Source organism: Thamnophis elegans, chromosome 3 (assembly GCF_009769535.1).
Source record: "Thamnophis elegans isolate rThaEle1 chromosome 3, rThaEle1.pri, whole genome shotgun sequence".
Lineage (NCBI taxonomy): Eukaryota > Metazoa > Chordata > Lepidosauria > Squamata > Colubridae > Thamnophis > Thamnophis elegans.
Window position 1 is genome coordinate 96,744,411 of NC_045543.1, and position 24,727 is coordinate 96,769,137.

At 35.2% G+C, this 24,727-nt stretch overlaps 1 protein-coding gene across 1 annotated transcript in view; it reads right to left on the reverse strand.

Annotated features, from left to right (window-relative positions):
• Positions 1 to 5,969: 5,969 nt before the first annotated feature.
• Positions 5,970 to 24,727, reverse strand: part of COMMD10 (COMM domain containing 10) — a 61,612-nt gene continuing 42,854 nt past the window's right edge. The window contains exons 6-7 of the mRNA XM_032214337.1: positions 8,263 to 8,322; positions 5,970 to 7,642 (exon numbers count right to left, since the gene is read on the reverse strand). Coding sequence (XP_032070228.1) covers positions 7,604 to 7,642; positions 8,263 to 8,322 — 99 coding nt within the window. The 3' untranslated portion in view covers positions 5,970 to 7,603. The remainder of the gene's footprint in view (positions 7,643 to 8,262; positions 8,323 to 24,727) is intronic.

Consider the following 24,727-nt stretch of genomic DNA (forward strand, 5'->3'; position numbering starts at 1 on the left):
TTTTGGAAAGGAGGTGGGGGTTCAGGAGGCCAAAAATGCTGTATTCAGTGTATAAGATGCATCCAGATTTTCATCCTCTTTTTTGAGGGAAAATAGTGCGTCTTATACTCCGAAAAATATAGTATCTATCTCAAAAATCATTCTGTCAATATAATGGATTCCCACCAACATTTAGGGTTGGGGGAATGGAATTGGAACCAGAGAATTGCAAGCAGCCTATAGGCCACTGTTATATATATATGTGAATGTAGAATCGCAAATTAATAATTATGAAGGAATAATGTGCTTGTGTAGAAATAACTATCATCTAATATTGAAACAGACAAAACTGTGCTATCTAGAGCCTGGCTCACTGGATAGTTTTCAGTACTGTTTGTGAAGAGATCAAGACATATGAACATGATATTTAATATGCATTTAATTCTCATTATGTATATTAAAATTATTATAGTTCCTGTGTGCACACTAAAAATCATTTGTAAAAAAGCATGACCATTATGCATATTTCTGTTTCATCTACAAAATTTTTGAAACACTAATATTTTGTTCTAAAGTACTATATGATTAATCTGTTAGAAAACTTGAGGAACTGAATAAACCTGTATTCCCCACAATTTTTGCACACACACACACACACACACTCTCTGAGAAAGAGAGGGAGGGAGGGAGGGAGGGAGAGGGAGAGAGAGAGAGAGAGTTTTAAAACCAATAGAGGCCACAATTTTAATGCATTAGTAAAACAGTACGGATGCAAAACTTTTTTTTTTGTTTGATTGATTGATTTGGTCACTGGGACTTTTTTCTTCCTCCTGATTATATTTCTCAACACTCCCAATGAACTTCTCTCCATGAAGTTTTATTCCACATTAAGCAGAATTTAATAAATCACAGATCTCATCACCCAATCGGCAAAATTCTCATCCATGCTTAGTTTCAATTCCATAGGCAGCAGATCAGAGAAAAAGAACTGCAAGCAAAGTAGCCTATGAGGCCCAAGATACAATATGCCAGCATTTCATGCTTCATTATCCTAAGCTGTTTCCTCTTGGTTATCATGATCATCAGAACAGGAAATCTTATTCCAAAATGATGGGCTTCTGTTCTTTCATTACTGAATCCTCTACTGAAGCATCATATAGCTGCATGTGTTCTTTACCTGCCATTCCCATATCTTACATTTTCCCAAAGGAACTCAGTGTGACATATATGGGGACCTACTGTTTTATTCATACCACTCTCCTCTTAAATAAATTAGGCTGAAAGTGATGAAGTTTTGCTTGAGGCTTTTGTTAGTTTCTTGGTTGAGAAGAATTTAAGCACAAAAAATGTTCTTCAGATAATAAACATCTGCAGCTACGCATTATTGGAGATAACAATACAGAGAAATAAACAGAGCAAAAAGCTAAGTGCCACCAGTGGCTATAATCTAATAAAAAGATTTAAATGTTTTGCTGATGGATAAAAAGGCCTATTTAGTTGAACCTGAAAATTAGAATATGCAACAACACAAACAATTGGGGGGCAGGGGAATCTCTAAAAAAGGGGGAAACCCAATTCATTTTAAAATTGGCCCTGAAACCTATTTAAATAGAAATGGCTATTTTGAATTATTAGGTTTCTCATAGGTGAATGCACCTGGGGGAAAAACTCAATCCCTTTTGAGTTTTTTATGCATTGCTTCTTAAATTACAACTCAACTCTGAAGAAAGAGTGCTGTGTTATCAAATAACAATAAAAACACTGAAAAAGTTTCATTTTGCAAAATTAACTACAGTAACTAGTTAATTGACTAAATAACTACACAACATATACCTGCTTTGTGCAAGCTCTGATCGTGCTGATTGCTTCCCTAATTATAGACGAACTTACAGCCAGAAAGTGCAAAGTAATAAAAATTATGTTAACCTTTTAACTGAATTAATGCAAGATTCTGACACAATGTACATTTCCTTATTTCATTTGGAAGATGCTGCTGGCGCGCCACCCAGATAATTGTGAATGTCAACAAATTCTAGAGATTTCACTGACAAATGGTATACTGTGGCCAAACTAGACAGAGCATTGTTTACAGAAATAGAACCCAACTGAAGCACAATAAGCAAGGGGTCCCAATTTATGTAAAATGGGGTGTGGATTGATAAGAGATTTAATTTGTGGTCTCCTTCCTTCCAATTTGATCTGCTTCAGAAGACTTTCTATATGCATGAACAGAATATCCTTTTCCAGTAGATAGCAAGTGGATATGCAGGTCAGTGAAAATGGACTAGGACTATTAAAACAATCAAAGCCTGCCTTCCCCTTTGCAGATCACACAATTAGCACTTACTTTTTGTTTTTATTTTCAAGTATTTATAGCTTGCTCCAATCCTGATGGATTCCAAGTGGATAGCAAGATGAAGCATACAATATTTAAAAAAAAGAAGGCAAAAAGAGTGAGGTTAAAAAGGCTCTAATCACAGCAAAGGATCAAAAGCAGGCTTTTAAAAAGCCATATAATAATTGCTGAGTGAATCAAGTATCCTCCAGGTTTGCCCCAGTCAAGCTGATAGTAATAAGAGCAATAATTAAGTGATCTCTGTAAAAGTGTAGATCTAGGTCTAATGTGGCCTTCCAGCAGATAGAAAATTCTTCTTTTCAGAATCCACTCATGCTAAAAACATTTATGCTTAATCATCTGGTTAAAAGTCAATTTCTTGTGCTTTTAGAGGTTTGCTTCAATAAAACTCCTTAAAAATTATTCTTTTTTTCCTCAGACTTATCACGTTAATAGTGACATAATGACAAAACACTTTTACTGAATATCTCAGATAAATTCCAAATGCTCTTCATTTCTCGGGTACACATACTATTTAGAATCATGAAGAAGAATCCTGTAATATGTTCAATACCATTTTGGTTTTGATGATCAATACAATACAATAGCAGAGTTGGAAGGGACATTGGAAGTCTTCTAGTCCAACCCCCTGCCTAGGCAGGAAACCCTATACCATTTCAGACAAATGGCTATCTAACATCTTCTTAAAGACTTCCAGTGTTGGGGCATTCACAACTTCTGGAGGCAAGCTGTTCCACTGATTAATTGTTCTAACTGTCAGGAAATTTCTCCTCAGTTGCTTCTCTCATTAATTACTTTCCACCCATTGCTTCTTGTTCTACCCTCAGGTGCTTTGAAGAATAGTTTGACTCCCTCTTCTTTGTGGCTCAGTTATAGCTATCTAAGCTTAGCAAAAATAAAACAAAAATAAAAAGAAACAAAGTATCTAGTATCTTAAGATTTTATATTATATTGCTTAATGCAAAAATGCTCCCACTTCCCTTTTATCTTTCAGCATAAATTATCACAAATTCTGGAGATAATTCATATTTTTAAGCTAGGTAGACATTTTGCTTTAGTCACTTCAGAAATTCTACAGAACTATAGAATACAATTATCTGTTGTATTTATTCCATTTTAGTCTTGCTTAAACAAAAGTGGCATTTAGCTCCTTAAAAATGATAGCTGTGCTTTTACCATTAGCATTTCTGTACAGAATTATGTTGTTTCATTTGGCTTGCAGTGGATGGGAACTTATGTCTTGATAAAGAACATGAACAAATTCTTGGCCAGCAAATCCAGTTTTTCTTACTCTAGCAGCAGCTCTCCAAGATTTCAGACCAACCAACAAACCAAATTTAATTTGTTAATAAGCAACATAAAGCAAAAACAACCTGGAAAATTAATAAAATGATGAAAAGCAGAAAACACCATATTTTCAGATCTTCAACATCCTCTTGTTAAGTAGATCTTGTTTGCTACCTACTGGAAGTGAACACGATGTGTTTTGCATGAAAATCATGTCTAGTGTTTTGGTTTTTTTTACTAGTTTAATCTAGTGCAGGGTTCTCAACCTCTGGTTTGCAGACCCCTGGGGAAGGTGGCAATGTTGTCACAGTGGGTCCATGAAAGCTAGAAATGTTATGATTTAAATCTTGTATTATGTCTTGGGGGTCCATGGCCACAGTCAGTGGCCACAGAAGGTATTTAAAGGGGGGTCCATGGTGTAGAAAAGCTTGAAAACCACTGACCTAGAAGTTAAGAAACCAGGCTATAAACCAGGAGACTCTGAATTGCAGGCCTGCCTTAGGCATGAAAGCCAGCTGGGTGACCATGTACCAGCCCTCTCTCAGTCCAACTCATCTCACAAGGTTGTTATTGTAGGCTGGGAAAATAGGAGGAAGGAATATTAACCATGTTCTCTTTGAGTTATTTATTAAAACATAATAAAGTCAAGAGACAATAAACAAACAAACAAGTTCAGTAAAGACAATTGTACAGTAAAATCTTTATTGACTTGTTTTATTTTAACATTCAAGCAGTATAAATGCTGCAACATATAACAGCCTCTGGAAATCTGAAATTGTTTTAGCCCCTTATTCCTCAGTAACGTTATAGTAATGCTAAAACATGGAATATGGAAGTATTTATTTTTCCCAATCCTCACCATCTAAAATATTTACAACTTAAGTTATTTAAAGACTCCCATCCATACATCCATTGCTTTTAAAAAAAATATTAACCATGTTAACAGAATTTAGTATGTTGAGTTGCAATGCTCTTAAGTATATTAGCCTAAATGTACATGAACTGAAAGACTTTAATCCTTACTGCTTGGAAATTATATATATGGATAATTTGGAAAGGTAGAGAATTGTATAGCTTTAATAATCTGATAAATTTATCAGTTTATCATAGTCTCCAAGCTAAATGAAACTAGATGAATCAACACGTTTTGGGCTTGTTTCCAACTGTGACTCAAAATTAATTTTTGCTTACTGATTATATATATCCATACTGTCTACAAAATAGGTAGAGCAAAACTGAAGATTATTCCTAATTGAATTTGAAGTGAGTTTAAGAGTTTGCACAAATAATTATTTAGACTGGTTTTAATGTAAGAAAAAAGTCCTTCTGCAATGCATGTGTGAATATTTTTCAATAAAAATAGGAAAGTTGCAGAAATATTAATGCAGTATCTTGCAGAAAGTTGCATAAGTGTTAATGTGCCAATCAATAATTGCTTGACTTGAACATTGCAAACTAATTTCTCTCTGAATCATATTTTTAAGTGAGAATGATTTGATATTACACTTTCGCCCTATAAATACAGCGTTTAAAAGTTTTAGAATGTAAACATATTTCAATTACCATACATTGCTTTACACTGACCTATATTATGTTTATTTATAGAATAAATTTGCAAAATAAAATAAAATTTTGGGGTTAATTCAATTGCCCTCCTATCTATTAATAGGACCAAAGGCATTTATGTCCCAAAAGCCTTTCCAGTTTTGTACAAATGGCTAAATCATCCACAGGCAATGTCAATCATGGCTATGCCATTAGGGAAGTACTGCTCACTTAAGCATCAATATAGCCACTTCTGCCCAGTTTTGTGCTGCCTCTTTTATGATCTTCCCATATCAACTGTGTATATATAAACACCTAAGACAGTGGTGGTGAAGAGGTTGCTGCTTCATTCTCTTAGAGTTGAAGACGTCATTTTCCTTTGGGTCCACATTGTTAGGCTCCCTCTTCAGACAAGGTTCAAGTCCATGATCCATAATTTTCCATTCACCATAACAATAACAGGAAGCATGAGATTCACTTACCGAACCACTTATAATCTCCTTGCAGGGTTGAAAAAAGCTGGAAGATTTCTGTGGCAGAAATCATCCACCTTAGTCCATCAGTTACTATCTGTCTGCATGGCCCTGTCTGGAAGGCCACCTGGATGAAAGATCAGAACTGTTTCAAACCTTGGCCTCAGACCCTTCTGAACCCTTTGTCAAGAGAAGGACACCTGCCCTAAAATATAATTAAGACATCTGCTGCCTCAACTTGCCTATCCTTCACTAATATAATGATTGCAAACTTTAAAACAAAGATAGATGTGTCACTCTGAAATCTATGTAGTTTCTCTATGTTGCTACTCTCTGTCCAATGGGCTCTGCCATGTACTGTGATGGCTAAAGAAAGGACCAGAAGAAAATAGCTCACTGCACTGAAGAGAAAAAATACTTCTTAGCTTTCATGACCCCTTGTTCTTGTGCTAGAAGCCTGATCACTGCAGCTGGGAAGCTTCTCCACTGGCTTTGATTGTCCGCTTGTGTGTATGCCAAAGCTCCTTGTTCACAGGGAGAGCCTTCAATTCCTAGTACAAAGCATTCTGCTGTATTTGTTACCATCACTCTGTCACTGATCTGGAGGGAGTTTCCTCCACATGATGGCTTTTGTAACAAAGAGGTGAAGTTAATCCTTCTGTTGGGTCCACTTTATACTGGAATGGCATTTTGTTTCTGGCATTGTTCAATTAAGCATCTCTCCAAGTAAACTGCACAACCATAATAAACTACTTGAGTTTGTGGGTAAAAAATTTTTTTTAAAGCATTTTCCTTTTACTGGTTTAGTTAAGGGATGCTTGAAAAAGTGAGTCCCCTAAATGAATACCAGAAAAGTGCTGCTGTGTTCACCTGAGGCCCAATATATTTCCATATTATTTCTGAGACTTGCTCAATCCTATTCGAAGTATGTTATCCCAGATGTACCACAGCAAAGTCAATTAATTATTACACAAGGACACTTGGCAGAGACTTTTAACCTTCTGCCAGGTTAATTGGCATTGTTAAATGCACTTATTTGTGCACCCAGCAGGTAGTTTTTGAATGAAAACGAGACCTAGGGAAAGCTAGGAAACGTAAAAGATTATCCATAGTTTTTCCAATTAGTAATGTAATGTGTGCATTATAACTCATCGGCTTCTTACCATTAAGGTACCCTAAAAAGCACATCAACAACCTGCATCGACAACCATTTCCGCCGTCATTGCAGCACTGGACCTTGTCCTTGCTGCTTTGGATTGACTAAAAAGGGCCTTGTTTTTTTATTTTAATTTAATTTTAATTTCTTTCCAGCAGGGAATCTATAAAATCAAACCTTGGTGGTAAAATGTTCATCCAGTAAACAACTGAATTTGTTAAGAAATTCTCATTATTCTCTTTTTGATGCATGAGAGGGCAATTGTCCTTTAAAGTGTTTTAGCATCACTGAAGCATTCAAAAACAAGAAGACCTTGCTATTTGTCATAGTTGGAAAATCTGGCAGCAAATATAAAAGCATTAAGTAATAAACTAAAATAGTCCAAAGTTAAGAGTATTTGTAGTGTTGTTTTTATAGGTAAAATACATCAGTATTGGAGCCAATGTTTTAGCAATTTAATTATATTTTTTACTGTTTAAGCATACTTTGGATAATGATTACATGCAGTTTATTATGCTATAGTATTACATAAACTGCCATCCACAATGCAAATGCAAAACAAAAACTGCAGACTTCATAATTCAAAAGTCTGCACAATAATATAGTACATTGCTTCACTTAAAGTTGGATACCATGTAGCCAAAACTTTCTTAACAGTTATTTCATTTACCTAATGTGAATGATCAAAGAAACTTAAATCATTTATTGAGAACCATCCATTGAGTATTTCAGCAAATATATTCAGCCATTTTATCTTCAGTATCAAAACAGTTGGAATGTAATGGAGAAATTAGTCTTCAGATAGTATCATGTCAGCGAATCCAGCTGCATTTGTATTGTTTCTAACTATTTGATCAAAATAAAACAAAAAAGGTATTTAGGAACATAAAAATGGAAGAGAAATAATAAAAAATATGCAAATTAAATATAGCCACACACTGATGAGATAATTCATTAATAAAGGAAAAAACCTAATTTCCACAATTATTAAAGCTAACTGTTTAAAAAATGTCAGTGACCACTTATAATCTATAGATATATGTTTTCAATTTGGAAACCTATGGGTGAATTCATCACTTGCATAATGTAAATAAATGTTTTATTGATATATGTTTGCAAGTTGGAAACATATGGATATGAGTGGATGAATTCATCACCTATATAATGTAAATAAGTATGTTTATAGATTTAAGCTTTTCAGAATTTCTTGTATTTTTGGTTCTTGTTAGAACTTGCTGGTTCAAGTTATAGCAAATACCACTTTGTTCAAAGCCATTTGAAACATTAAATGTAAACCCTGTATATACAAGATATAATCCAGAAGAGCTTTGCTTCGGGGGAGGAAGACATTGTGTGTTTACAAGCAAGAACAAGTCAGAACTATCGAGTTGATTAAATAAAGTCTACCTAAAGGAAAGGAAATGTTATCAAATGCTGGAAAAATCTATTAAAACACCAATACAGACCTTGTTATAGAACTCAAACAGTTCTTTATGATTGAATTCCACAAATATTTTCTCCACATTCTGTGAAAGACAAAAAGATGAGTAATAAATTAGTCCACATAATATAGTGCTGTCTGTGCCTTCAGCTTATGGCAAACCATTACTGTAATTATGTAATTCCCTTTAAGGGTTAATTTAATCTTCATAGAATATGTAAAAATAGCAACTTTTTTCCAAACACTATATATATATATATATATATATATATATATATATATATATATATATATATATATATATATATATATATATATATATATGATTACAAAAAAAAAAAGGACTGGACTTTTTACCTGTTTCTTTGTAAATTATCCTCTATGTTGTAACAAAATAAATGGCTGGAGAAAAAATAACTTTATTATCTTTTTTGAGGAACATCTAAATAAAATGATACTTGCATCTCTGCCAGATGTTCTCTGACAATCAGTAAATGTCATTATAACAAGAGGCTGTGCATGTGACTGAACTCACTGATTCATTTCGGTGGTATGCAAGCATTGACTTAACATTTCACCTTGATTTAACTGTTAGTATCTTATCATGCTGAAATCTCGGTAGACATTTGCCCAGACCTCCAAACCAAAGTTTAACACAAAAAGGTTCTTTAAAACTATTTTTAAATATTAAAGACAAAAGCAGCTCATGATGAGAAACACGGTGGATGAGGCAAATGGTAGATAATAACTTTCTACAACAATAAATCTTTCCTGATTTGCTGGCTAATGGCTACGCAAACACTGTGTTTTGCATTTCTAAATCTGTATTTATTTTATTTTCTATATCCTTTGCCTATGTCATATTTCACTTGAGATGAAGAAGAATGTTTCAAATTACTATGTTTCTATGAACACAGTAATTCTGTACTAACTATACAATACTCTTCATAACTGCTCAGGAATATCTAAAGCACTCCTATCTTAGTATCTCAAAAACTCCATCAGTAGGTTAGATAGTAATTTATCTGAATTCGTACAGTAGCCATATGTCCTCTTACTCAGATCCAACACTCTTAACTTTATATAAAGTTAGATCTCCTATTCCTAACGTATTTTTTGTTAGTCAAGTTTTCCTGGTCAAGTAGCCTTTTGGACATCTGTTAATCTTATACTTCTGATATTACTTCAACTTTTTCCAATTTATTTTTTATTTTTTATTTCCTTAAATATGTTCATTTTTCATTTTAATTGTACAGTTTTATGGATTTTGATTTTACTTTGAAGTTTGGGTATGTTAAGGGTCACTTCATTCAATCAGCCTAAAATGTCTATTCACATAACCTTTATTCCAAGGTTTGTAAAAAGATTAGGAACTTAGAACTACACATAATCCTCAAATTATGACCAACATTGGGAGCAGAACTTTTGTTGCTAAGCCAAGAAGATTGTTAAGTAACTTGCACCAAATTTTACAACTTGCCAGGGTTGTTAATTAAATCTACCTACTCTCATTGACTTTGCTTTTTGGAAGCATCTGGAAAGTCACAAATGATGATCATGTGAGGGATGCTGCAACCATCATAAATACATGCTGGTTGCCAAGCTCCCAAATTACGTTCAAGTGACTGCAGGAATGCTGCAACAATTGTTAATGAAGGATCAGTGCAGAGGTGGGTTGCTAATTTTTTTTTATTACCAGTTCGGGCACGCTCCTGTGCACATGCAATGCTTCTGCACCTGCACAGAAGTGTCTGGGTGGGTGGATGGAGCCTCCCACTGCCAATACTACCAGTTCAGCCAATCTGGGCCAAACCGGCAGCAACTCACCTCTGGACCAGTGGTAAATCACTTTTTTCAGCAGCATCATAACTTTGAACAGTGAGTATATGAAAGGTCGTAAATTGAGAATACTAAAATATCAAGTGCATTGTGTAGATATGAAAGACTGAAGGATGAAACTAAAGCAATGCCTTTAGTTGGCATTTTGTTCATTGCAAGAAAATAAAATGGATTCTATGGATTCAGTTCTGCCACTAGACCAATGATTTCCAGGTAATGGGATAAGCAAACAAAATATATACTTTGAAATTGATATTAAGAAACATAAAATCACTAGGACCAGCACATTCACCTCACTGTCTCCTCCTCTCTTCTGTAGAAAAATGTCCCATTCTAATAATTAAAGAAAACATGTCTATATGAGAATCTAGCCTTACTATAAAGGAAGGAAATAAAGCATTATGCTTAAAATGGGGTACAGAATAAAAAATAAAAATGCTAGAAAAGAGTTGCAGTCTGTAATGGCTCCTGCTGATTCTTTATATAAAGTACATAAAATGTTTTTTGAAAAGGAAAAATGTAAAAGGTTCTGATAGCTCACAAAATGAAAATAAGTTTATGCTGGCCTACTACGACATAAAAAAGTGTTCGTTTATTCCCAAAATAAGTTAACAAGTGCTACTTGGAGGAAAGGGGAATACATTTCTAAAAAAATACTAGTGGTGCAATGCTATAGATTGTCATCTCCATCTGAGTAAATATTTATCTAATTAAAAAAAAAACCCTTGCACCTCTACTTTGGGAAATATTGCTATTTATTCACAATAAAAGAGTAACCAGTTTGCTTAACTGTCAATTGAATTTTGGTGCTGGATTAGTATGTGCTCCTAAACTGCCAAAAGTTGAGAGTTTATAAATATAAAATTTTATAAAAGAAAATAACTTGAATCTATACATTTAATAAATGAAAAGAAAAATATCAGACAAGTCATTTTTATACAACAGAAATACTATTATTTGAATGGCTAACATAAAGATTTGCTTTATATTTCAAATTAAAATTAGGTGGGATCCACTGACAATTAGAAATTTAAAATTTCTCATACATGCCTCTAAATCTGGCTGATCCAACAGTGAATTGGGGAGAACATTCTTGGATGAAATTGATTTTCTATATCCATTTCTATTTGGTTTCAGGAGTGCTTATGGAACAGAAACCATCCTGAAAGTTGTGTGAGGATGACCAGGGCCAGAAGAAAAATGGAAAAGTACCATCCTGTTACTCTTTGTGGATCTCTTTCTATACCATCAAGTAGGTCTCTCTAGGTTAGACTATCAGAGTTGGGATATGAGGGTACAATATACTACAATGTACTATAATGCTTCCATACTTTCTACTTGGGTGACCATTTCCAAAAGCTAGTGCTGGGAGATTATTTTTCTGTCTCAGTTATAGCGTTCCTCAGGGTTCCATTTTATTCCCTCTGCTGTACATCTCTATAAAGCTGCTGGAAAGGTTATCTGGAAGTGGTCTTAGGTGTCATCAATAGGATGATACCTAGCTCTATATCTCCTCCTAATCCAATACAAGTGAGATGATTGGTGTCCCAAGTCAATGCTTCAGCTGGGGAACGGTCTGGGTGAAGGCTAATAAGCGGAGAGTTAATTTAGACAAGATGGAAATACTGTTTGTAGATAGTATATCAATCCAGTTGAGTGGTGCCCTGCTTGTCAGAGAGATTTCCAATTATTCTAAAGCAGGGTTGTCAAACTGTGGCAGTCCACAGGCCAGAAGTGTCACACGCAGGCCACATGTGTCACACGCAGGCCACACCCACACTAGCTCCGCAAAGGAAAACCCGTCACTATATGTCATGTGATGGCAACATGACATGGTGAGTTTGACACCCATGTTCTAAAGAAACAGTTGTGTGTTTGAGGTTGCTGTAATAACAGAATATTAAATGTCTGATTGTGCTGCACCTCTTTACCTTTTTTATACTTCTGTGAAATAGGAAAGTATCTGTCTAAGCCTTTTCTGAATATGATCCATCTATTGTGCATTAAGTTATACTTCATTCATCATCACCTTAATTATGGAAAAATCAAGATCATCTTCCTTATTCTCTGCATAAGGACAGTATTTTGTCATTTGCAGTGGCTGGCAGGCCATTTCCAGATCCAATTCAAAATGCTGGTCTGACCTATAAAGCCCTAAACAGATAGAAAGGCTCTCTCCCTTGTAGAGTCTTAACTTGTCTCCTTTGTTGGGGACTAGAGGAGAGCCTCATTAGATGACCTTAAGGTCTAGGTTGATACATACAGGAGAAGATGCTCCTTCAGATAACCTGCTTAGCTAGGTTTCATCTAGCAATAATTAACTCAATGATTTCTCTTTTGCATATTACTCATTCATACTGCATACTCAGTTTTCTGAATGACTGATTGATTGACTTTATTTTAAAAAGCACTCGGCTGGGAAGGCTGATTTTGTAGAATAGGTGCAGACTTGAAGCAGAAAAATCTCAGCTGAAATCCCAACTCAGCTATGAAGTTGACGACTTCAGCATCTCTTAGGCATCCATTTCATCATAGGAATATGGGCAACATGTAGATCTAATTTTTTTATTTAGCATTTTGTGAAACCTTCTTATCTACACTACTTCTTCAATTAGTGCCATCTCTTTTTTCCAGTTGGTCCATAACATACTTTGAAGATAAACGATTCAAATTATTATGAGCCAGGACTTCTATCATAATCTCTACAATTACAGGAGAGGAGGATGGGAGGGAGGAGGGGGAGGAGAACTGGGAGGGGGAGGAGGAGGAGAGGAGGAGGAGCTCTCTGTTTAAATTCAGAAGGAACACAGGGATCAAATAGCTATTTCAAAGTGTTCAAGAACACATTGCACTTTTCCCCAATTGTTGTCCATGTGATCATAGATATCTGGGTTAAACTCCTTTGTGCATAACCAGGTTGAGGGTGAAGGTTCAGAGAACCTACACCCAAGCTACAGGTATTTGCCACTATTGCAAATCATGCAGGTGTTCCATGACTCCACTGAATGTGTCAAATATCAAAGAAATAATAACTTGGTATGCAGATGTATAAGATTGGGATGCCTAGTAGAATGCTTTCTCTGTTATAAAGGGCATAAACATTGTGCAGAGAGGTCTTGCTATGACTGTCATAAGTTGTGAATACCATCATGCAGTCACTTACAGAAGGGGTTTCCAAGTGGCGACTACTACACTTCGAAATTAAATCATTCTTTTCATCCAGGCCTTTTTGTGTGAAGGGTAGAAATAAATGTTTTCCTGTTTTCTTTTAATGCAATTTCTGAAAGTAACTATTTTATTGTTTTCAAATATGATTATAAATTGCCACAAGAGATTTTATGAGAAACTGTACAAAGGTTTAAGTAAATAAATACTTAAGGTTTAAGTAAATAAGTATTACTGTGTTTATAAGATTATAATACTACTAAATGGGATCTTATACTGTGAACAGAATACATGAACATTTTACAGATATTTTCAACAAAAGCAAAACAATGAGCCAATTTACTTTCTTTTTTAACCAGGCCCTTCAAATGGCATCCTTTTTCTTTCTTTCTTTTCATATTCTTAGAACACAAAGAACAAATCAGGTTACTACTTACTTTATTTGAATTTGAATAAAAGACTCATTAGTAGCAAAATATAACAATATCATTTTAAAAATCACTAGGAAAAAGCTTAGCTGTGGGTATCCTGTAAAATATATTGATTAGAACTGCTTCTGAAACTCATTAAGGCTTGTCGTTGTTCTATAATACTGATTCTTTCAACTAAGTAAAAAAAAGTGATTCAAGTATACTTGTATCAGCATTCATCTTCTCCAATGATATGTTACAGATTAAAAACTGAACTTTTTAATGGACTGTATTTTTTTCTCTCTCCAAGCATCTTGAATCAACTATAAAAGCATGGAAACTTAATTGCATTACCTAGAAATCTGAGAGAGAGAAAGGAATCAAACAGCAAACTGCCTACTTCAGCAATGTTCTATTTGTCTGGAACAGTAATATTTTAATTAGAAGAATGAATTAAGGTACCACTTCATCTTTTAAAGGACATTACTGCTTAAACTCTAGAGTAATGAAGGAATTTATAGTAAAAAGGCAAGACAATGCTTTTCAACAATGTTGTCATTATATATATTAAACTAAACTAACTCTCTCTCTCTCTCTCTCTCTCTCTCTCTCTCTCTCTCTCTCCCTCCCTCCCATCCTCCCTCCCCCTCCCTCCCTCCCTCCCTCCCTCCCTCTTTCCATCCATATATATACACTATACAGTTTAGTTTAGTTTAGTTTAGTTAAGCAGCTTGGGCCACGTCTCATTTTCTTCATTTCTAACTGGCATGAAATTATAACACTGTATTCCAGAAATTTTCATTTGGGAATTGTGAGTTGTAGGTTGCCCACATCAATAATATTTATCAGTTCTAATATTTCTGTCCATCATGTTGTAAATGCTCTTCAATCTTCATGTGATATTTTGAAAACTGAATATAAATATACTGCCTCCCTAAAGTACAACTAGGGGTCCAAGGTTAGCTTACTTTGGAATAGTCATGATGATGTCAATTAGGCAAAAAAAATCAATGCATATCCTATTTCTAAGCAGGGCATAAAATAAGTGTAGATCAAAATCAATTGAAAGTATGTGACTCAGCTTTAAAATACAGTATTTGCCAAAGCACTGACAGAAATTGATGTAAAATTTGGACTAAAATAGATCAGCTCACCTCTTTTTGGAAACTGCCAGGAAAGGTATTGCACAATACTAGATGATACTGGATTTGATCTGTATCCAAGTGGAATCAGAAACTTCCCATGTTATTTCATCATATTTAAGAGACATGTCTACTAGGCTCTTCACTGTTGTGTTTTTTGTGTGCTGGACTGATTAAGGTGCTGGACTGGAACTCTACCCTCAACCACAGAAGAACATCGGTGCTTTTGGGGCAGACATGTTCTCTTACTTCAAGCCATCTCACAAAACTATTGTTATCTTTCAAGGGGTTAAGAAATAAGATTATTAAAAATTCAGGGAAGGAATACAATTAAGTACATCTGTTTTCTCTTACTGGGTCCTGGCTGAATATAAAGAATAATGGATGAGGACTTTTTTTTTTTAGTTAAAAGAGTTATGGGGAGAAGAGAGTTTATGTTGTATTTAGAGATGGCAATAAGCTATTTAAACTGCTTTTACTTGCTGGAATGAAGAGGAACTTTCTTTTCTTTTTTTCCTTTCTTTTGTATTTTTATTTTTTATGTTTTTGGTAGTTTGGATTAGTTTTTATTTATTTGTAATTCTTTATTAAAATTATTTGAAAAGAAAACTGCTGTGGGAGCAGATTCTTTGATGAAAGGTATGTGTCTAACAAATGAAACAATATAATAAATGTATCATATGGCAGCAAGCCTCCTATGAATTAAAATTCAAAATGTTATGACAACATTGTAAATTAGTTGAAAATCAGTGAAAGAAGTATTCACTCAGACAAAATATGCAGTTCTATTTATTTACTCAATTTATATTATTTCAGCTCCAGAAGAAAAGAGCAGTTTCCAGTAATCAAAACTCTTTCAAACAGCAGCAGTCAAGATTGCTAGACGCAAACAGGAATTTTAGGAAGTAGCCACTAATAATATGTCACTCAAAAAGACTGCAATAATAAAAGAAGCTAAAGTTTAATTTCCAGGAAAAACATGGGGCAAAGCAGTGCTCAAATGGGAGAACAAAAACTCTATCTAAACAGCGGAGTCTCCTTGTAAACTGTGATGAAGGCAAAGCTAACCTGTGGGACCAATAAATGTCAATTTATGACCTAGAAATATCTAGAGAGCCAAAAATTAAGAAGAAATGCTCCCAAAACTTTGATTGAAGGTGGGAGTACATGACCATCAGTTATATCATGTCAAGCATTGCTGGAGAAGTGAACTGGAGAAATCTCTCCCCTCTAAAGTTAAAAACAAAAAAAAAGTGGTAGGCAAGCTATCATGGTTTTTTATTTTAAGGTATGCTAGTTCAATTCATGGATTCTGTTATTTTTAATGTCTCTGATCTTTGCATCATAAGTTTACTGTCTTTGTGCTAACTTCATTTTTGTATGCTTTATTGCACCAAAGCTATTTGAACGTCAATCTTTCCCATGTGGGTCTGTGCATAATTTTTCCATAACCTTCTGTGAAGACTGATAGTCTAAGATGATGTTATGATATATAATGCTAAATATAGTATTTCGTTCAACTGTATAATTTTTAAACAATCTTATAATTTTTCAATTACAAGATTACCATTTCTGTTTCATCTTTTTAAAAGGACGCAAGTCTTTTGTTCACTGGCCAAATGCCTCAAGCTTACCAGAGTCAGGAAGTGATAGCATGAATTATTATTATTATTGTTGTTGTTGTTATCATCATAATGATTCACAAATGGATTCCCAATTTACTGGTGAATAATTTGGTCAGACTGTAAACAACCCAAGAGTCTGACCATGGGCAAACGTAGTGGGAAAGTCCCATGTGACCCATCACTAGAAGTTTGGACAAGTCCAGCAGAGACCAAAGGACATGGTTGAAAGAAGCCCTTACTAACCAGCTTTTCACAGTGCCTGGTTCTGGTTCCAGATTCTTCCTTATCTTTCTATATTGTAGCAGCACTGTCAAACACTGACCTATGCTGATTGTCAGCTCTGGCAGTGAAAAGCCTTTGAACAATCTAAATTTCCCTCTTTGAAGGAAGAAGAGGAAGCAATTCCTACAATCGCTTGCATCTGCTCCATTGTTCTACAACAGCTTTGTTAAAAATAGATCAAATGTGGAAACAGGCATGCGATGCATATGTTATTGTATTTACCATCTTTGTTCAGTGGCTGCTATGAAGTTGGCATAAACTCATCTACTCACTGTTACAGAGTTATACACTCAAGTAACATTGCATTTATTCAAAGAAATGGAACTTCATTTACAGGTTCAGAATAACTGCATTGTTTTTTAAAGGCAGTAACCTATCTTCTCTATTGAAAGACTAATAAATGCAAATTGATGAAGTCTTAACCACTGGTTGCAGCAAGATCTATGAAGTTAAATGGGACTTGACATGAAAAAAAAACAGAAAGTCCAAAGAAGAAAACATAGATGACAAACTAAACTCTGGCATCAGCAACTGTGTCTCTTGAATCATTTCTAGTAAATCATGGAGTATGGCATACATCTTAGGTTAAGGAACTAATGGAATCCTTGAAAGTCTTAAGTGCAAGGCTAATGAGCAGGTGTGCCATGAAGTCTGCAAATGGAATCAGAGAGGCTATCACTGGAATGATAACTTAGCTGCAATGTTCACAGCAAGAAATGGAAAAAGCTGCAAAGGCTGAATGTATCTACTAAAAATTAGAAAATCTATTAAATATTATTTATGTTAAGCATTCATAAAATACATCACTGTCTACCAAGTCTTTTAAAGAACTATAGATGTAAAATTAAAATAATATAGTACAATCAAGTAATCACAGATTAAAAGCCAAAGTAAAATATTATTTAAAAACTAGCCAGAATTATGTTTACATTCAGAAACTAAATAGCTCTGGCTAGTATTTGGATAGAATAGAGAGACTGGGTAGAATTTATGGTAAATTTGGTACATGGATTTTTTTTACACATTAAAAATATTTAATCTAAGCCAATATTGAACCTCAACATAGCTTTTTATTTTTGCTATAACAATCACAATAAGGTTTATAGAAAGGAAAAAGATACTGTAATTTTATTATAAATAAAAAGTGAACAAAGAAGTTTTCTTAATTACATTGATGACATTATTTTGACATCATACTAATGTGATACAGCTAGCCTAATGCTACAAGTGTTAATAACACCTGATACTAGAACAAATGCTATGACAGTTTGGTATGCATGTGTTATTTTGTTGCATCCTAAAATAAATAAAAAACAAAATGCTGTTAAAAAAACCAAAGAGAAAATAAGTGTTATCCCTAATCATCAAATGACTTTTTTTTACAGTTCAAGTAATGATTACCTTTCAGGATAAAAATTATTAAATCTGTTTTCCTGTTTTATCAGTATGGAACACCAGGTATAAAACACGGGGTGGCACAGTGGTTAAATGCAGCACTGCAGGCTACTTCAGCTGACTGCAGTTCTGCTGTTCAAATCTCACCGGCTCAGGGTTGACTCAGCCTTCCATCCTTCCGAAGTGGGTAAAATGAGGACCCGGATTGTTGTTGGGGGCAATATGCTGACTCTGTAAACCGCTTAGAGAGGGCTGAAAGCCCTATGAAGCAGTATATGTCTAACTGCTATTGCTAACACATTTTTAAAAGTACATGTGACACAAAACTTAATGCAGATGAAGGCTAACAGAATATTTCATACAGCAAATTCAAAATTCAAAGTATTTTTAAAGCAGAATCTACAGTCTTATTTGAATTTTTTTCTTTCCCTTTCAGAAATGGAGTCAAATCAGCAAACCCATCTGTCCATTCTAAGAAAGTTAATTTCAGTGACCAACTATTAATTCCTCTACATAAAAATAAGAAAACTGGCATTTCATGCAATACATTTAGCTAGTTCTTGGAAACAAGATGTTAGCTTTATTCTATAAGCTTTATTAAAGTATATGTTAGGCATATATAATTTCAAATTAATTTTTTAATCAAAACACTTATGATACTTCGTAGTCAATATATATTTTAAACAAAATGGGCCAGTATCAGACAACAGATATTAAAAATAATGTTAATATTCTCTGTAGAAGATATTGCAAACTTATAAAACAAAAGGGCTGCCAATCGTTTTCTTCAAACTGTCTGTTTGAATTTTCCTCAGATGAACTCAGCTCAAATTATTATTTCAAATTAATTGTGATTATACTACTATTATTTTATACATTGAGGCTATAATACATCAAAGGTCTTCCTAGCAATATGGGAAAATAAAAAGATACTAAAAATACTGTATTATTTTCTTGGGCATTTAAATCATATGCAGCAATTGCCATGAAATATGCAACACCACAAATATCTGATGAGTATTCTAGTCTTCAAAGAAAAGGAAGGCAAAGGGGAGAAGAAAAGACATCCCAAAAGCCAGAGGGGAAAACCTGTATTAAGCAAAATGACTTAATGGTTTCAGAGCAATCAATCTGCAGTATGCTCTTGAAAAAGGTGCCTATCTCAAATGGGTTGGACCTCATTAACATTTTTCTTTCTTCACTAGCACTTTAAATTTCAACAAGTAGTAATGACATATCCTGTTAAAAAAAACACAAGAAAGATTCTAGAGCCTTTTGAGTGTTTAGTGCTAAAATAACATATCTTTTAAGTCAAAGTTATTTTTCAACGACTTCACCAACCTATCTGTATAGCTTCCTTAGTAGCCATACAAAAATGGTTTGCTAATGTCTTCTCTTGGCATTTTAAAAAACTTTCTAAACTAATAATCTGAAAACTGCAGTTCCTATCCAAATGCTAACTACAGGTAGTCCTTGCTTAATGACCATAGGTTCAGTGACCATTTGCAATTACAACAACACTGAATAAGTGGTATTTGCAACAAGTATTCAGAGTTGCAGCTATTGCAATGTTCCTACATCCACGTGATTGTAATTTGGATGCTAAATATGGATGCTAAATAACAAGCCGGCAATTAGAGGCTGCAGCATCTGTCACACATGTGATCACCAACTTTCTACTTGCAAAATCAATAGGGAAGCTGGAAGGGGCTCACAGGTGATGACCACATGACATCATGCTTAATGTGCATGGTTAACTTAACAATAGCAACAAGAAGTGTTGGAACTATCACCAAGCAACATGGTCATATGTATCATACTTAACAAGCATATCATTTAGTGTCGGAACGTCCAGTTCCAATTGTTAAGTAATAATTACATGTATGTACAGCTCTGTTTGGTTTTCAAGATCAGTAAAGACTGACCAGCTGTATTTCTATTTCATTTCAAGGCATCATTCAAAGTATTAGCCGTGCTAACTATGAAATCCTAGACCAATATTTTTCAAATTTTGCCATTTTAAAATGTGTGTACTTCAACTCCCAGAATTCCCCAGCCAACATGCTGGAAGATTCTGGGAGTTGAAAGTGCTCTAGATAGATTGATGCAAAATTTTTATGAATTGTTTTTTCCTTCACAAGAGATTACCAATACATTTTATTTTGTCCTTCAGAGACTATGTTCTGTATCTGCCCTTCCATGCACAACTAATGGGAATGAAAAACAGAAATCAATCAGTTATGTCAAAATTGCAAAAGTTCCTCCTTTAGGCCTTTTTGTCTTTGGACGAATAGTAAATAGTAAATAGTAAATTTTCTCCAAGAATTCGGATTGTTATAACAATATTTCTTTTCTGTGCTGCCTTGATGGTTTTAATATGGAGACAATTTTAATTCTTCCTTTTTACATTGTTCAGTAAACACGTTTTTTAAACATTCCAAACTTCCTAAAGGGCGTTCACAACCAAAGGGTAAAATGGAAATCTCTAAACAAAATAAACATAAAATACATTAAAATACATTAAAGAAACGAGGAATAGTGGAAGATCTCTGAAAAAACTATATCATGGATTTTGAATTTAGGAAAGACATTTTGAGCCTCCCCTTTCACAACTGAACTCAAGAAGTTAAAAAAACTTTCCTTTGAGGTTGATTTAGTGAAGGAATTTGGCTTCATGCTCCTCTTTAAAGGGCAATCTCTTATACAAATATTTATACAGATATCCAAGCATTAAATCTATGCCAATAGTCAACTATACAAAGTGTATGCATTTATTATTCAGCCCTTACTCCTTTAACACATACAAAACAGAAAACTAGGATAAAATGAACTTCCCCTTGAATATGTGATAAATCACTTGCTGCTCAAAATACATAATTGGCTTCCACATCTGAGGAGACATACAAGTGCTTCAGATAGCCCAATAAATCATAATATATCATGACAAGAAATGAACCAGAGTATTTCATAGGCTTCTCTGCATATTCTCTTGTTTTCAGATGCAGCCCTGGGATCGCTTCTGGTTTTGATTGTTATTTGATTGAACTTTACAATATACTTAATCTTAACTAAGATTTATCTCTAATAAGGCAATTTCAGACTATAAGTCTAAACTGATACAGTAAAAATATATCCAGTATAATTGTGCAATGCACTACTTCTTCCAACTGAGGCTTTTTTTTAAAATGACCAAAAATTCTATGAAATGTTTGCTGGGTTGATTTCTCTAATATCTAACAGGCATTTAATGAAATGCATCTGGCTCTACCGCAAAGTTTACTCTTACATCTGCCTCCTTCTCCCCACTGCATTCTACTGTACTGTGAAAATAACAGCAGTTTAGTACTATAATCAAAATACTGCCACACAAGTAACTATAAAAATAATACACAGTGTTTGTTGATGAAAATGGCATTTATTCTTTACTTGCCACTGTTTCATCTATTAGGATTTGTGATAAGAATAGTGATACCAAAATCCTGTACCAACAGAAATGCAAAGGCATTTTAAAAAGGTCAGGTAAAATGTGAGCAATTGCTCAAGCCATTTTTTTCTTCTAAACATCCTTGAAAGCCTTTCACAGGTCTACAATGTTAGGTTTTATAAGAAAAACTTCTCCCAGAGATAACAGGAAAAAAAAGTTTTAAATAAATTTTTGGAGGAGTGCCTCCTAACAAAACACCCCCCCTAGTATAATACATAAAATCAGTACTAGAACAATCTTTATCCACAGATAAATTATGTTTACTTTTCATAAATAAAAAGCCTGAGCGTTTGTTGCTGTATTACTAAGGAAATACTGGGAAAAAGTAACTATACATCATCAAAAAGGAAAGGAGAGTGTTCTTTAAATGACATACTATAATTGTAGTCTGTATATTTTGGAGTCACTGGGTATATGTGGACTCATAACAGTGATGTTGCAGGCGGTACGCCCCAATACAGGTGCACCGGAGCCTACCTGGAGCACCAGATACCATTCCGGTATGGTGCTCTGGAGGGCCCACCCACCTGAGCTCCTTATTGGTCTTTTAAGTCTTCAGCACTTCTGCGCACAGCGCCTGCACGACACTCCGCTGACCTGTTGGAGCATTGCGGAGGCATGCAGAAGCTGTAAGACACATGCGTGCACTGCACGTGTGTGCACGCACATTGCAGTGGACAACACCGGGCCTGTTCCAACTGATACAGTTAGAACGGGATCCGGAACCCACCACTGACTCATAGGATCGTGCCAGAGACTCTCACAAAATGGCTGCTATAAAGCTAGGCTGCAAACCTCCATTTACAAGAAAGTGAACTGATGAGGAATGTTTTCTCCTCTTCTAGTCTGCAAGATGCTTCTTATCATCCCCAGCTTATCTTTGCCTCTTTTCTTAGCAGGTGAATAAACTTTCAAGACAACAACAACACTCACATCCAACCTAGGCTTTCCAGTTTTATTTTCTAAGATTTCTGAAATGGTTTCAGGGAGCCATTCCTGCAAATAATAATAATGCTAGAAGCTGGAATTTTGTTTTCAACATGCCAATTCTGCATTTAAAATGAAAATAATCTAAATAAAATCAATATGTGCAGCAAAGGACCTGGCAAATGCAGATATCACATTACGGAGTTAACTACTAAAGTTATTATACTAATACTAACCATTCAAATTTTTATTTCCAATTTTGCATCTAGCTTTGTTATTTCATTACAGATATTTCTCAACTTACGATCACAATTGAACCCAAAATTTATGTTGCTAATCAGAGAGTTAAGTGAATTTTGCCCCATTTTACGACCGTTCTTGCCAGTTGTTAAATGAATCCCTGCAGTTGTTAAGTTAGTAACATGATTGTTAAGTGAATCAGGCGTTCCCACTGACTTTTCCTGTCAGAACGTCGCAAAAGGTGATCATATGACCCCAGGGCACTGCAATCATCATAAATATGAACTAGTTGCCAAGCATCTGAATTTTGATCACGTGACTATGGAGATGCTGCAATGGTTGCAAATGTGAAAAACTGTTGTAAGTCACTTTTGTCAGGGTCAACATGAACAGTCACTAAATGAATTGTTGTAAATTGAGGACTATGTGTATTACAAAGAAAAATGACGGTCATTTATCAACAAAGCACACCTAAATTCCTTCTCCAAGAAAATTTCTCCATCTATTTTCCAATCTTTAATAAACATTCTAAAAGAATATAGAAATTTTATCTATTTACATTGTTGCTGTTGTTGTTTTGCCAAGTATATATAGCTTCCAACTGTTTTCTCCAGCTTCCTGCCAAACAAGATAGCCATCTTGATCCTAAGTGTGTTAATTTTGAAGAGCCATCCATACCCTCAGTTGCATCATAATTACATTTCTAACAAATTATTGTACCTCTTAGCCAACAAGTATGCATCATCATCATAAAAGTGTGTGTATTCACATCCCCAAACACACAGGAAGCATGCAGTCATTATGCACGTGTGTTTCAATTTCAATCGGGGTTCCACCTCCCCCTTTTGTTTTATGATCAGAAGCATTTAAAAATACAGTGTCTAGATCAGTGAGGGCTAACCTTTTCAGCACCAAGTACCAAAAGGGTGCACAGGCACACCCACAATGCAATGCGTGTGCGACCCCTGTGCATGTGAGCGTGACCCCCCCACACCTATCTCGTGAATGTGTGTGTGCCCTCCGCATGTGCCCCTCCCCCCGTGCATGACCCCTGCACACGCCCTGGCCCACATACATGCGCCTGTGCCTGCCCACACACAACCCACACCCCCGTGCAGGCAAATGCATGTACCCCACCCATGTGCTTGCACGGCAGAGACCCAAAAACTAGCTGGCCGGCCGAGGTGGCGCAGTGGTTAGGGTGCAGTACTGCAGGCCACTTCAGCTGACTGTTATCTGCAGTTCAGCGGTTCTAATCTCACCGACTCAAGGTTGACTCGGCCTTCCATCCTTCCGAGGTGGGTGAAATGAAGACCCAGACTGTGGGGGCGATATGCTGCCTCTATAAACCGCTTAGAGAGGGCTGAAAGCCCTATGAAGCAGTATATAAGTCTAACTGCTATTGCTATGCCCACAGAGAGGGCTCTCCATGCCACCTGTGATACCTGTGCCAGAGGTTCACCATCACAGGTGCAGATGAAAAACAACTTCCATCATTTCCAGCCAGCTTCCTAGACAACTGCAACCACATATTTCATCTTAAGGTTCATATCAAGTCATTATAGTGTATGTGTAGATAAGCCTTGAGTGACAAACCAGAGGAAAAAAAGAAGAAAAAGTGTACGTACTGGTTTCCCCATTGACTTTGCTTGTCAGAAGGCCACAAAAGGGGATCACATGACCCCGGAATAATGGAACTATCATATATATGAGTCAATTGCCAAACATCTGAATTTTATTCATGTGACCATGGAGATGCTGCAATGGTTGTAAGTGTGAAAAATGGTCATAAGTCACTTTTTTCAATGCTGTTGTAACTTCAAATAGTCACTAAGTGAGCTGTTGTACGTCAAGGACTACCTTTTGACTTTGGAAATGGCTTTGATTTAAATTTAGCATCAAGCATGACCAAAAAGGAACACTGCAAAACCTGACCTTGGCTAAACAGTGTATCATCTACCTTGTTATATTATTCTACTAT